General features: G+C 53.0%; 1 protein-coding gene across 4 annotated transcripts in view; it reads right to left on the minus strand.

Moving 5' to 3' along the window:
* Positions 1-7816: 7816 nt before the first annotated feature.
* SLC2A5 (solute carrier family 2 member 5) overlaps positions 7817-12549 on the minus strand; it is a 36997-nt gene continuing 32264 nt past the window's right edge. For all 4 annotated transcript variants that reach the window (XM_037729502.1, XM_037729499.1, XM_017503430.2 and 1 more), the window contains 7 exons: positions 10837-10962; positions 10573-10760; positions 10347-10457; positions 9625-9726; positions 9229-9304; positions 8711-8838; positions 7817-8615 (listed from right to left, as the gene is read on the minus strand). In XM_037729502.1, the coding sequence (XP_037585430.1) occupies positions 8412-8615; positions 8711-8838; positions 9229-9304; positions 9625-9726; positions 10347-10457; positions 10573-10760; positions 10837-10962 (935 nt within the window). In that variant the 3' untranslated portion in view covers positions 7817-8411. The remainder of the gene's footprint in view (positions 8616-8710; positions 8839-9228; positions 9305-9624; positions 9727-10346; positions 10458-10572; positions 10761-10836; positions 10963-12549) is intronic.

Consider the following 12549-nt stretch of genomic DNA (forward strand, 5'->3'; position numbering starts at 1 on the left):
TTTTTTCTGAGACAAAGTCTTGCTCTGTTGCCCAGGCTGGAGTGCAGTGGTGTGATCTCAGCTCACTGCAGCTTCCAGCCTCCAGCATTCAAGCAATTCTTGTGCCTTGGCCTCCCAAGTAACTCCCAAGTAACTGTAACACCAAGCCCAGCTAATTTTTATTTCTATTTTTCAGTCTCACTCTGTCACCCAGGCTGGTGTGCAGTGGCCAGGAGGAGGAGGGGGAGGAAGTAGGGAGGAGGAGGTAGTGCAGGGCTGGGGGCATTTAGGGCTGAGAGGCATGTGGTCTCACATGCCTTGACTCACTGCAACCTCTGCCTCCTGGGTTCAGGTGTTCTCCTGCCTCAGCCTCCTGAGTAGCTGGGACTACAGGCATGTGCCATCATGCCCAGCTAATTTTTGTGTTTTTAGTAGAGATGGGGTTTCAGCATGTTGGCCAGGCTCGTCTCGAACTCCTGACCTCAAGTAATCCACCTGCCTTGGCCGCCCAAAGTGCTGGGATTACAGGTGTGAGCCACCTTGCCCGGCCATGCATTTTTAATAGAGACGGAGTTTCAGCATGTTTGCCAGGCTGGTCTTGAACTCCTGGCCTCAAGTGATCTGTCCACCTTGGCCTCCCAAAGTGCTGGGATTAGAGGTGTGAGCCACTGCGCCTGGCCTGTTGTAGGTGTTCTCTAAAGGGACAGGCATTTTCTCCGCCCTGCTCCTCCCTCCCTTCTGAGTCCTCACCAGCAGGGTCATTAACATTCACAATTCTACTAACAGTCTGTTCAAGACAATCTAGGCTTTTTATAGCACGCTTCTCAAAATTATCCCAGCCTCTTCCCATTGTGCAACGCTAAAGCCATTTCCATGCTTTTAAGTATTTAGGTATTAACAGCAGCACTCCACTTCCCAATGCCCAAATCGCTATACTAGTTTTCTATGGCTGCTGTAATGAATTACCAAAAACATAGTGGCTTAAAACAACACAAATTTCTTATCTTAGGGGTCTGTGGGTCATAATTCTGACATGGGTCTCACTGGGCTGAAATAGAGAAATCTCCCATGTTATCACCCAGCAGGAAGGTTCTCACAAGATGCAGCTCCTCAATCTTGGACTTCCCAGCCTCCAGAACTATGAGCCAAATATACTTCTTTGCTTATAAATTGCCTAGTCTGTGGCATTCTGTTATAGCAACACAAAATGAATTAAGACATCTGGCAAGAGCAGGGACCTTAGCCAGATTTTCACAGATGGCTCTGGTGACCCACTTTGAGTTCAAGGGTGCAAGGAGGGAAAAGGTATGCATGGTGTTTATCTTCCTGGCTACACTGTAAATTCCTAAAGACAGAAGATGCCGTGTATATATCACTTACATGTTCCAGTTCTGTGCAGAATGTGGGATGATGAGAGCAGCTTCTCAAAAAGCATTCAGTTAGGGCCTGGTGGGGTGGCTCATGCCGGTAATCCTAACATTTTGGGAGGCCAAGACTGGTGGATCACTTGAGTTTAGGAGCTCAAGACCAGCCTGTGCAACATGGCGAAACGCTGCCTCTACAAAAAAAATATAAAAATTAGCTGGATATGGAGGCATGTGTCTGTAGTCCCAGCTAGTAGGGCAGCTGAGGTGGGAGGATTGCCTGATCCTGAGTGGTGGAGGTTGCCATGAGCTGAGATGGTGCCATTGTAAAAAAAAGAAAGAAAGAAAGAAAAAGGCAAACACATAAGAAAGGGGGAAAAAGCACTCAATTCACTGAAGAATAGTAGGAGGGGAAAAAGGAAAGTTTCATGCATAAGAAAACCAGATCATACATATTTGATGCCAACTACCTGCTTTCTCATTCTTCCTGCAGGAATTAAGAAATGGCCCTGGAGAAAGCAGACTGAAGTGGGCAAGGCTCAGTTAACTAATATTCCAGATGGGAACTTCAGCTCTTTTTTCTGAGAGCCCTTCTGTAATGGAACAGCACTGCCCTGCCCTTGTTCCTGACGTTTCTCTCCTGGTGGTTAAGCCACTAGACAATACCAGGACACAGGGCAATGGAGTGAGGTTTTCACAAAGAAAAATCTATTCGATTTAAAAGACTGAAATTTATTCTGTGATTACATCCTTCCTAGATAGTAAATGTCCTTGCTTTCAAAACTTCTTTTCCTCATTTTGATTGTTGATGAGAGTTCATTTTTAAAAAAATTGTGTGTGTATATATATATATACATATGCAATTAAAGACAGGGTCTCACTTTGTTACTCAGGCTGGTCTCAAACTCCCAGGCTCAAGCAGTCCTGCTGGGATTACAGTATAGGCATGAGCCAGTACACATGACCAATTTTTAAAAAATGTTTTTATTTGCAAAATAGAAAGAGGCAGCCTGATGTTAGTCTACCCCGTTTTGGTATGTGACATCTGGAAGTATGAAAAACACTGGTCAAACCTACCTTCCAGCTGCCTGATTTGGGCTGTGAATGTGTCTTCTGGGGGCTGACATCTCCTCCCTAGCTCCATTCTTTCTTGCTCTGCTGTCAGCCATTTACAATCCTCCCTCCCAAGACTCATTTATTCAAAAAACACTGAATGAGCCCCCACTCTGTGCCAGCCACTGTTCCAGGCATGGTGGACACAGTGGTGAGTAAACGGATCTGAACCCTCATCAGCCCCATCTCTCACCTGCCAAGTGTCCTGACCTTGATCCCATCCCAGGAACTCAGCATTGTTATGGGATCTTTGGGGTGTCGATTTTCTGGCCAGAAACTCCTGTGGCTGGTGGCACCTTTGCCTGAGTTCTTCTCCTGCATCCAGGAAGAATGTGGTATACAGACAAGTGGAAGGTGAACAAGACAAAGAGGAGCTTTCTTGAGTGTTGGAACAGCTCAGAGGAGACCCACGTAGGTAGCTCCTCTCTGCAGGCAGATTGTTCCATTGAGTGTTCAACTTTCAGCAGAGAGGAGCCCCTGGAGAGGGTAGCTCCTCTCTGCAGTTGGTCATCCTGTCATCTCTCCATCCTCTGCCCTGTTCTGGCTGAGCCCAGGGCTTTTATGGACCTCAGCGGGGAGGAAGTATGTGCTGATTGGTCCATGGAGGACCATGGGTGGGCCCAGAAAAAGCATCATAAGTCTCCACTCTGGTCTGCAGGACTGGCAGCCCAGCTCCTAGCCTTTAGGTCCTCCCTGCCTGAAGGTGGGATCTTATGGGGACCTGTCTACTCCCACTCAGGAACTTGACTGCCTCCCACAGCTGTCTGTGGTGCCCAGGTTGCTTGCACTAAGGGGCACCTGCAGGCTAGCACTGAGCCACCCTCAGCACTCCTTCAGCTTCCCCTCTCATGCTTATCAGTGCCCAAATTCCAGAGGGGGCCAAGGTGGCAGGGAGCTGGTATGTCAGCATTTCCCAGGGTGTGTGCACACCCAGCTGACCTGTGACAGTGCCCAGGCTCAGCCCCAACCCTCCTCTGAGACTGGAGTGGGTGCCAGGAGTGAAGAGAAGCCAGGTAGTGGGAGCAGACACCCCCAAGCCGTGGAGACAGAGGGGAGGTATGGGAAGGCCTTGCTGGGCCCCTGAAGGTACAGACTGCAGTGACACCCAGGGCCTGCGCCTGGTGAGTTGGGGGGCAGCTGCAGCTGCACCTGGGGAGCTCCCACCCCCACGAACTCAGAAGGGGTGGGGCTCCTGCTTGGCCCCAGCTCCTGCTTTCTGGAGCATGCAGCCCTGGCAGCGCCTCAAAGTGGGTGCCGACAGCAGGGAGAAGCCAGGTAGCAGGAGCAGATGGTTCCAAGCCTGTGAGGGCAGAGGGGCCTTCCTGGGCCCCCAAGAATGCAGGGATGCCTGAGTCTGCAGCCACAGTTTGGGTGGCTGCAGCTGCATGAGTTGGGGGTCAGGGGGGCCTCCTGCCTGCTCCATGGAGCAGAAGGTTGGGATCTACAGCTGCAGTTTGGGCAGCTGCCACAGCACTCCGGGAGCAGCCTGGGCTGTGCCTCCCTGCTGCCGCTGGTGTGATGGCAGTGGCAGGCCATCTGGAGGCATCACCATCCCCTGACATTGTCTAATTCTCCCAGAGCATCATTTCTCCTTGGCTTTCACTGATCTTTGCAGGCAGCTTGGCCCCCAGTGGTCCACATCTATAAGAAAATCATGCCTCCCCACCAGTAAGAAGATGTTGCTACAAACCTCCAACATGTGTATACCTATTTTTTACGTTATGTATGTGTACGTGTTCTGTAAGTGACAAAACACCCACTCAAGCAGGAATAGCAAAGGGAGGAAGAGCGAACAATAACTAGAGCTCCCAATCTTTCTTTTCTGCCTCAGTTGCAGTCCTCACCCTAGTAGTCTGCCATCTGCCCCCACACTACCTCCCATAGCACTCCCTGAGGTCACTGAGTCGTTGAATCCAAGGGGGACTCTTTTTCTGGTCTCAGCAAATGGCACAGCCTGGCAGCTCTGCTCTCTCTGCTGGCTTCCCTGTGCCCCTTGTTGGACGGTGCTCCATCTCCCATCTTAAAAAAAAAGTTACTTATTTGAGAAAAGGTCTTGCTCTGTTGCCCAGGCTGGAGTGCACTGGTGTGATCATGACTCCTAGGTACAAGCGATCCTCCTGCCTCAGACACCCATGCTGCTGGGACTACAGGTGTGCACCACAACACTCAGTTATTTTTATATTTACTTTTTGTAGAGATGGCCGGGCAGGGGCGGGGGCTGGGTCTCACTATGTTGCCCAGGCTTGTCTTGAACTCATGGCCTCAAGTGATCCTCCCACCCAAAGTGCTGGGATTCCAGGCACGAGCCAGCACACCCAGCCCACCTCCCACCTTTCATCCTCTCGGTCAGCAAACCTGGGGCAATCTTATGCAAACATGGTGCTTTAACCTACTCTCAGATCTTTTGTAAGGATCTGATTTCCTTGCTGTCTCGTGGTCTCCTTCAGACTCTTCTCCGGAGCAGCTGGAATGATTTCTTAAATTGCAAATCAGATCAGAATACGCTTGGCTCAAGTGAGCCAGTGGCCTCCCAACACATTCAGAATAGAATCTCTGATGCTCCTGGGGGCTTACTGAGTGTCTGCACAGTGCCCCCTCCTCTTCCCCGCCCCCTTTCTGCCTCGGCATCAGCTGCCTCCTATCACTCCCTGAACCATGGCCAACCCTCTCCTATAAGACGCTTGCAAACGCTGCCCCCCAGCAGCCCCACTCCTCTCTCTCTTCAGCTGCTTCTCCACCTGTCACCCCTTGGGCTACTTTTCTTCACTGCACCTTTCACTCAGGACCTGGTACACAGTAGGTGCTAACAGATATGTGGTTTCCCCAAACTTATGTCCCTGCTCCCCTGAGCTCCAGAGCCCCATGCCACCTTCCTTCTAGATATCTTCTGTGTGTCCCATGATCTCCTCCATCTCAACAGGTCCAAAAAGTATATATGATCTTCTCCTAAAACCTGCCAACCAGCTCTTCCAGCCATTCCCCATTGGCCCATATTAGAAACCCAGCAGGGACGCCAGACTGCTCACCGCTGAGGGCTGAGTGGATCCCAAATCCTACTGACTTTCTGAATGCTTCCTCACATTCAGCCCTGACCATGGAGGGCTTTGCTGGGCCCTCATTATTCACCAGCTGGTCTCCCTATCCAAGCCCCACCCCTTCACATTACTGCCAGGTGCTCCTGGAAACTCGGTCATCACATAACCCCAGGTTGCCTTGACAATGAAGTTCAACTCGGTTCCTGGGACCCACATGATCCACTACAGCTGTCCCCACCCCACACCCCCTGCTACCTCTCTGGCTTCACTTTCAGACCAAATAACCTGTAGCGTCCCTGAACGCCTCCACAGCTCTCTGTGCTGCCTGTTGCCTGGAATGCCCATCCCTCACCTTCCTGTCGCATCTTCTCCAACAGGAGAAATTGTATTTGTCTTTCCAAATTCCTCACCTCCCTTCTGTATTCCCACACCTGTCCTCCTGCTGTATTTTACTAACCCATATGTAGATGCTTATCTATAAATATTTGTATACTAGCCTGAATCTATATTAAACTGCATGCGAGTTCATACCCAGGTCTCCAAGTCTACTTGGAGTAGATAATGATCTACTACCACATGGATCATTCGCTCTCTCTCCCTGCTTATCTGTAACCTCCCATTGCAACTGTGAAATGGCTCCACCATCTGCCAACCATTTACTGTATTGCTCAATCCTGGTATACACGCATAGTGGTCTCTCACTGTATCTTATGTGTAAGTTTATTTGTCCTCAAGATTAATGCTTATTCCCAAGCACTTAAAAGTATCTAAGAATACTAAACATATGCCACTGATCTACATATAAATTTATTTAATTCTCACGATGGCCGTGTGAGACATTTATTATTAGTTCCATTTAATAGAAGAGAAAACTGAGGTACAGAAAAGCCAAGTAACTTGCCCGAGTTGCACAATTAATATGGCAGAACCAAAGTTTGAACCCAGGAAGTAGACATCCAGAACCATAAACTTCATAGCCTCCCCTGTATTAGAGGTGCCACAGTGTCTTGACTTCTGATATCCTAACCTGGCTACTCCTCAGCTCTCAGAGCCTTCATCTTTGGTTGTTTCTGTGCCCCTTCCAGGATGCAGATCCCTGCTGCAGAAGGTCAAGGATGGTTCAACCACAGTGTTCTATTTACTTCCTCTGGACCTGCTTGTGAGTGATTTAGCTTGTTGGTTGTGGAATCGCCATTCCATACCCACAAAAGGTGCTCCCAAGTCCCTCTACTGTCTCTCCCGGCCACCAGTCTCTGCCACCCAACTACCAGGAGAAGACATCACTTCTTGTACAGGCCATTCAGCACTTTCCTTTCAAGGTTTTATCTATATTTTTGCACATACATACACTTACACTTGCACCCTTTATTCATATCTCTAAGAAAAGCCTCCAGCTCTCTATATTTTTGGGGGGAGACCTGTGTTAATGCATTTTTACGCTGCTGATAAAGACATACCATAGAGTGAGTAAATTGTAAAGAAAAAGATGTTTAATGTACTCACCATTCCACATGGCTGGGGAGGCCTCACAATCATGGTAGAAACCAAAAGGCACATCTTACATGGTGGCAGACGACGGAGAATAAGAACCAAGCAAAAGGCGTTTCCCCTTATAAAACCAGCAGATCTCTTGAGGCTGATTCACTACCATGAGAACAGTATGGGGGAAACTGCCCCCGTGATTCAATTATCCCCCACAGGGTCCCTCCCACAACACAGGGGAATTATGGGAGTTACAATTCAAGATGAGATTTGGGTGGGGACATAGCCAAACCATATCAAGACCCTGTTCCTTTTCCCTTCCTCCCTGGCCACAGTCTCAAGATTTCAAGACTCCTCAAGATTTCACTACACACCTGAGGACATTTGGAAGCTTGCTCAATCTTACATTTATTTATTTATTCGAGACAAGGTCTCACTCTGTCATGCAGGCTGGAATGCAGTGATGCGATCATGGCCCAGGACAGCCTTGACCCCTCGGGCTCAAGTGATCCTCCCATTTCAGCCTCCCAAATAGCTGGGACCATAAGCGCGTGTCACCATGCCCAGTTAAAAAAAAATTTTTTTTTGAGATGGGGTCTGAGTTGCTCAGGCTGGAGTATAGTGATGAAATCTCAGCTCACTGCAACCTCCACCTCCCAGGCTTAAGCAATCCTCCCACCTCAACCTCCGGAGGCCCTCTTCTAAATGCTGGAGATTCAGGGATAAACAAAACCAACCAAGCCCCTGGCCTCAAGGAACTAATACCTGTGCAGTCAAATTGCCTGAAGGAGCCCGGAACTTCCTCCTGCCTTGCACTTGCTCTCAGAACAGCAGCATGTCTTGTTGAAAAGTGATCAGATTCATTTTATTGACTATACAGAAGCAATTCCATTTTCCACTAATAATATAATTTAGGATTAAGAATTCTGACTCAGTGTTTCCACAGGCACCTGTTCCTGAGCTTTCTGGATGTCGTTGTTTCTGACATCACACCTTCCTAGACAGGTATTTCTGGAAGAGGATCTGATAAGAGGATGAATTTGGCTCTAAACAAATGCTCAGGGCCCCAGAAGATCTGTAGGGGCCACAGAGTCAGTTTATCTGGCAAAATTTGGTTCCTTCCATTTCGCCACTATAGTAACTGTTTTTGTTACATTACCAGGAGCCACACAAAGGCTGACCCAGCAAGGTGGAAGACCAGCTGTTCCCTTGACTCGGGGCTGGTGAGGGGCCAATCTGGAGAGAGACAGCCCGGCTTCAAGAACAGCAAGGAAGCCCTTTGCACAGTTCCCACTGGGGTGGGGAGGCTGGAGATGAGGGCTGCATTCCACGTCAGACTCGTTTTATTTCTGGATATTTACAGACAGCTAGAAGTCAGAAAAACAGGCCAAAGGAGGAAGCCCCTGGCAGACCCGCTCCACTGGCTTCCTCTCCAGAGTCACTGTTCTGAAGTGATAGGTGGAAGCTCTTTCAGTTCCTCCTTTTCTGGGTACACTTCAGACACCTTATTCATTTTGGTGAAAATCTGATTGATCTCCATGAACGTCTTGGCCTTGGTCTCGGGGACAATCAGGAAGATGTAGATGGTGGTGAGGAGACAGATCACAGCGAAGACAATGAAGCTGTATGGGCCGAGGCCCTCCTGTGGGAAGAGGGGCAGGTGACGTGTGGGACGGGGCTTGCCCAAGGGCTCACGCTCTACTGCGTGGGGATCTGGTGAGAGTGGGCCCCACTCACCTGGATGAACGGGAAGATCAAACCCACGGTGAAGTTGGAGAGCCAGTGCACGCTGCCCCCCACCATGAAGGCGGATGGCCGAGAGGACTGCAAGAAGATCTCAGTGATGAGCAGCGCGGGGATGGGACCTGTTGGGGGAGGAGAACAGCCTCCCTGAAGGCAGAGAAGGCCCGAGCATCCCAGGCCTGGCCATGCAGGCCCTGGAGCAGCGGCATCTCCAGGACTCAGGCTGGGGGGCAGCATGCAGGAGGCAGATGGCAGCGTACAGGGATGGCCGGCCAGCGACCACCTGTGAGGCCCACTCTGCTGCTTGCACAGTCTGCGTGTTCCTACCCACACCACTACTTTACCATTTTTACCCTCATTTCGTGCCACACCCCACCCCTGCAGTGGAGGGGGGAAGAGATGCCATTTCCAGGCTGCATTGGGCCATCCCTGATGCCTCTAAGGAGCTCTAGCCAGGAGCTTCTGGGCCTGGAGGGGGTGGTGACATCCTGAGGCCAGCTTCAGGTACGTACTGGGCCCAAGGGCATGTCCTACGACGTAGGAGATGACACAGACGATGCTGATATATGGCATCCAGGATACCGTGTCCTGTGGAGAGAAAGCAGTTGGTTCACCTGGAGCAGACAAGCTAGGATGGGACCCCAGGGTGCGGCCAACCTGCCCTGGTGGGTGGAAGATGGCACCTGGCTCCTCCCCCAGCAGTGCCACCTCGATGAGCCACTGGGAAATCAGCTGAACCTGGGCTGTGGGCTAGTAGGACACATGGTCCCCTAGATGTCTGGCCGCATGTATTTGCTAAAACAGCTCACTGTGACTCCCTTTCCTTTTAAAGACAGGTGGGGGTGAGAGTGGGAGCCCTGGTCTTCTTGGTGCAGCTCTGGGCTCCGGGGACCCTGGCCCGCCCTCACCTGCAGGGCCAGAGCCGCGGTGAGCACACAGCAGGCTGTGAGGCAGATGGAGAAGCCCAGCAGCAGCAGCAGCCTCCGACCCAGCAGCTCCACCACGAACACCTACAGGAGGGCGGCAGGGCTCAGGTGACAGGCCCAGCTTCACCCTCCTTCCAGCCCCTTCCCACGGGGCAGCTGTGAGGAGAGCTGGGCAAGCCGGGTGCCCACCCGCGTGCACATTCACTCCTGTGTGCAAGACATGCCCTCGGTTGGCCAGCAGGAGGTCGGCTGTGGCCGGGATGCGGGGCCCCCAGCTGCCCGCCCTTGAGACTCAGCTCTAGGGCCTCCTAATCCCACAGCCCTGAGCCTGAGGATCCGCGCCCGCCGGGGAGACCAGATGTCTGCGTGCACCGGAGACGCTGCCCCCACGGAGCCTGTTCCCATCCTGAAGTGGCCGAGCCTCACTCCAGGTATCCCGGGCCTGGAGCCACCCGGCAGTGGGCGCTGCCCGGTCCAGGCGCCCCTACATTCCGGTCAGGCCGTCGCCCTAGGCCCGGTGCGGCTCAGCAGGCCCAAGTGTGAAGGGCCGGTGCGGGGCCACCTCCCAAACAGAGCCTCTGTACAAGGGGCTGGGCCTCCATGTTTGGGAACCACGGGCTGCCCTCTTGGCGGCGCTGAGGCTGGGACGTGGGGGGCCCAAGGGGCTTTGGGTGGAGGCTGCGGTCTGCTCCCAGGACACTCACGGCGCAGAAGGTCATGACCACGTTCACAGCCCCGGTGCCGGCCGTCACATACTGCACGTGCTCCTCCTTCACGCCGGCGCTCAGGTAGATCTGGTCCGCGTAATAGTATATCTGCAAGGCAAGCGCGAGGCTGGGCGGCTGCCCGGAGGTGGCGGCCTCTGCGCCGGGACCCACGCCCCGCGCCCCCGAGCCCTCCCCAGCTCCCAAGCCACGGCCCGGCCCATACAGCGTTGACGCCCGACAGCTGCTGGCCGCCCATGAGGACGATGATGGATAGCAGCTGCCAGCGCAGCGAGCGCATCCGGAACAGCTTCAGCACGGAGATAAAGCCGGCGGCCTTCTCCGCCTCGTCCTCCTGCCGGATCTCGGCCACCTCCGCGTCTACGGAGTCCCAGCCGCGCAGTGTCTTCAGGGCTGGGGAGAAGTGGCGCCGTCGGACCAGGGTTCGGGGGCAAAGCTTGGAGGCCGCACCCACCCGGGCCCTCATTACCTTTCTTGGCAGCCGCTTCGTCTTTCTTCTGAATCAGCAGGTATCTGGGGCTCTCGGGGAAGAAGGGCAGCAGAGCGAGTTGCAGCGCCGCGGGGACCCCAGTCAGCCCCAGCAGGATCGGCCAGCCTGGGAGGAAGGCAGAGAGCTGGCACCAGCGGCCTCCCCACCACCCAACAGGCACCCTCTGCACGGAGCCGGCCCCATCACCCTGAGCGGGGCACAGGTCAGGAGGGCACAGCTTTCCCAGACCTAAGAACAGCGATCCCCCGCAGTGGACACTTGGGAAGCGCCGGCGTCAGGGCTCAGCAGCGATGAATTACTGAGCCCACCAGAGGGACCACACCCACGAGGCCAGCAACACCAAGTGCTGGTGAGAACGTCCCCGTGTCCTTCGGAGGACAGTCTCGCAGGGGCTGGAGGAGCTGGGCACACCCGGCCTGACCCAGCTGCCCGCTCCCAGCTCTGCGCCCAGAGAAGCCAGGCTACCAGGATGCCTGAACTGGAATGGTCACCACAGATTTGATGATAGAAAGGACACCACAAACAGTGGGAATGTCCTGAATATTCCACGTAGAGGGGACACGTGCGCTGGCTGCACTCAGGAGTGGAGTTTGATACTGTAGTGAACACGCAGCAAGACTCAGCGTGGACGCCTCTCACAGAGGCGTTGAGTGTTGAGTTCAAGTCCACACACTGCGAGGCCCTTCCGTAAAGTTCAGAAATGGTAACATTCACCCTGCCCCTGCCAAAGGTGAAACTAGAGGCAAAGCAAGGAAACGAAGCAGAGAGCTTCACAAACGCCTAGAGTGCCTAGTGTGGTTCTGAGTTCTGCTAGAGCTCCCTGAGGCAGGAACCTGGCTGATTCACTTCTGGTCCCATCTCCTAATGAGGGCGTGGCACCTCAGCATAAGTGTCCCCAACACATGCAGGAGTGAAGGAGAGGCAGGAGCATGTGGCACTGTGCCGTGGGTCTGCATCCGCTTGAGACCTTGGAGCAGTTTTCCAATCTCTCTGTGCCTCAGGTGATATACCTGTAAAATGGGTATGATACTGGCCTAGGCTTCATAGGACTGTTCTGAGGAACACATGAGTTACTAAAAAAGACTTGGCACTTGGCCCACAACAAGCACTTTCTATAGAGAGCGTCTAAGCAGCACAGAGCCTGATGGTCCACTTGACTGACTTGCAGGCAGGATGTGAAACCCTGACGGGAAATGGCTTATGTTTTGGCTGATGGGATGACTGATGATGGTTTAAGGGAGAAAGTCATGCAAAAACAATACCAGTTAAAGGCATCTGTTCAACTTCCGCATGCCAGGCCTCGGGCTGTCTTGGGGAGGGTGGAGGCAGAGTCTAGGATGTCCTCACCACCTCACCCATGGGGCCAGGCCACCCTGACTCCTGGTACTTCCCTTTCTGGTCTGCAAAATGGGATCGTCACCGAGCCCCAGGCCACAGTGTTGCTAGGAACAGTCCTGTGAACTGATGCTGGGCCTGCCCCAAGCACAGAGCCTGGCACACTGGTGGCTGTCATTGCTATGCCACGGGCCTCCATATGGACAGCTGCTGAGCAGACAGAGAAGTGGATCACTCAAAGCCACCTCGTCCATCTCCTAAGAGGGACTAGAGAGTAAACACTGGCCAGTCCATCATCACGCCTTTGTCTAGGGCCTGCTGTGTGGGCTCAGGAAAGGATGGGCCCCCCAAGCACAG

Source organism: Cebus imitator, unplaced genomic scaffold (assembly GCF_001604975.1).
Source record: "Cebus imitator isolate Cc_AM_T3 unplaced genomic scaffold, Cebus_imitator-1.0 Scaffold15, whole genome shotgun sequence".
Lineage (NCBI taxonomy): Eukaryota > Metazoa > Chordata > Mammalia > Primates > Cebidae > Cebus > Cebus imitator.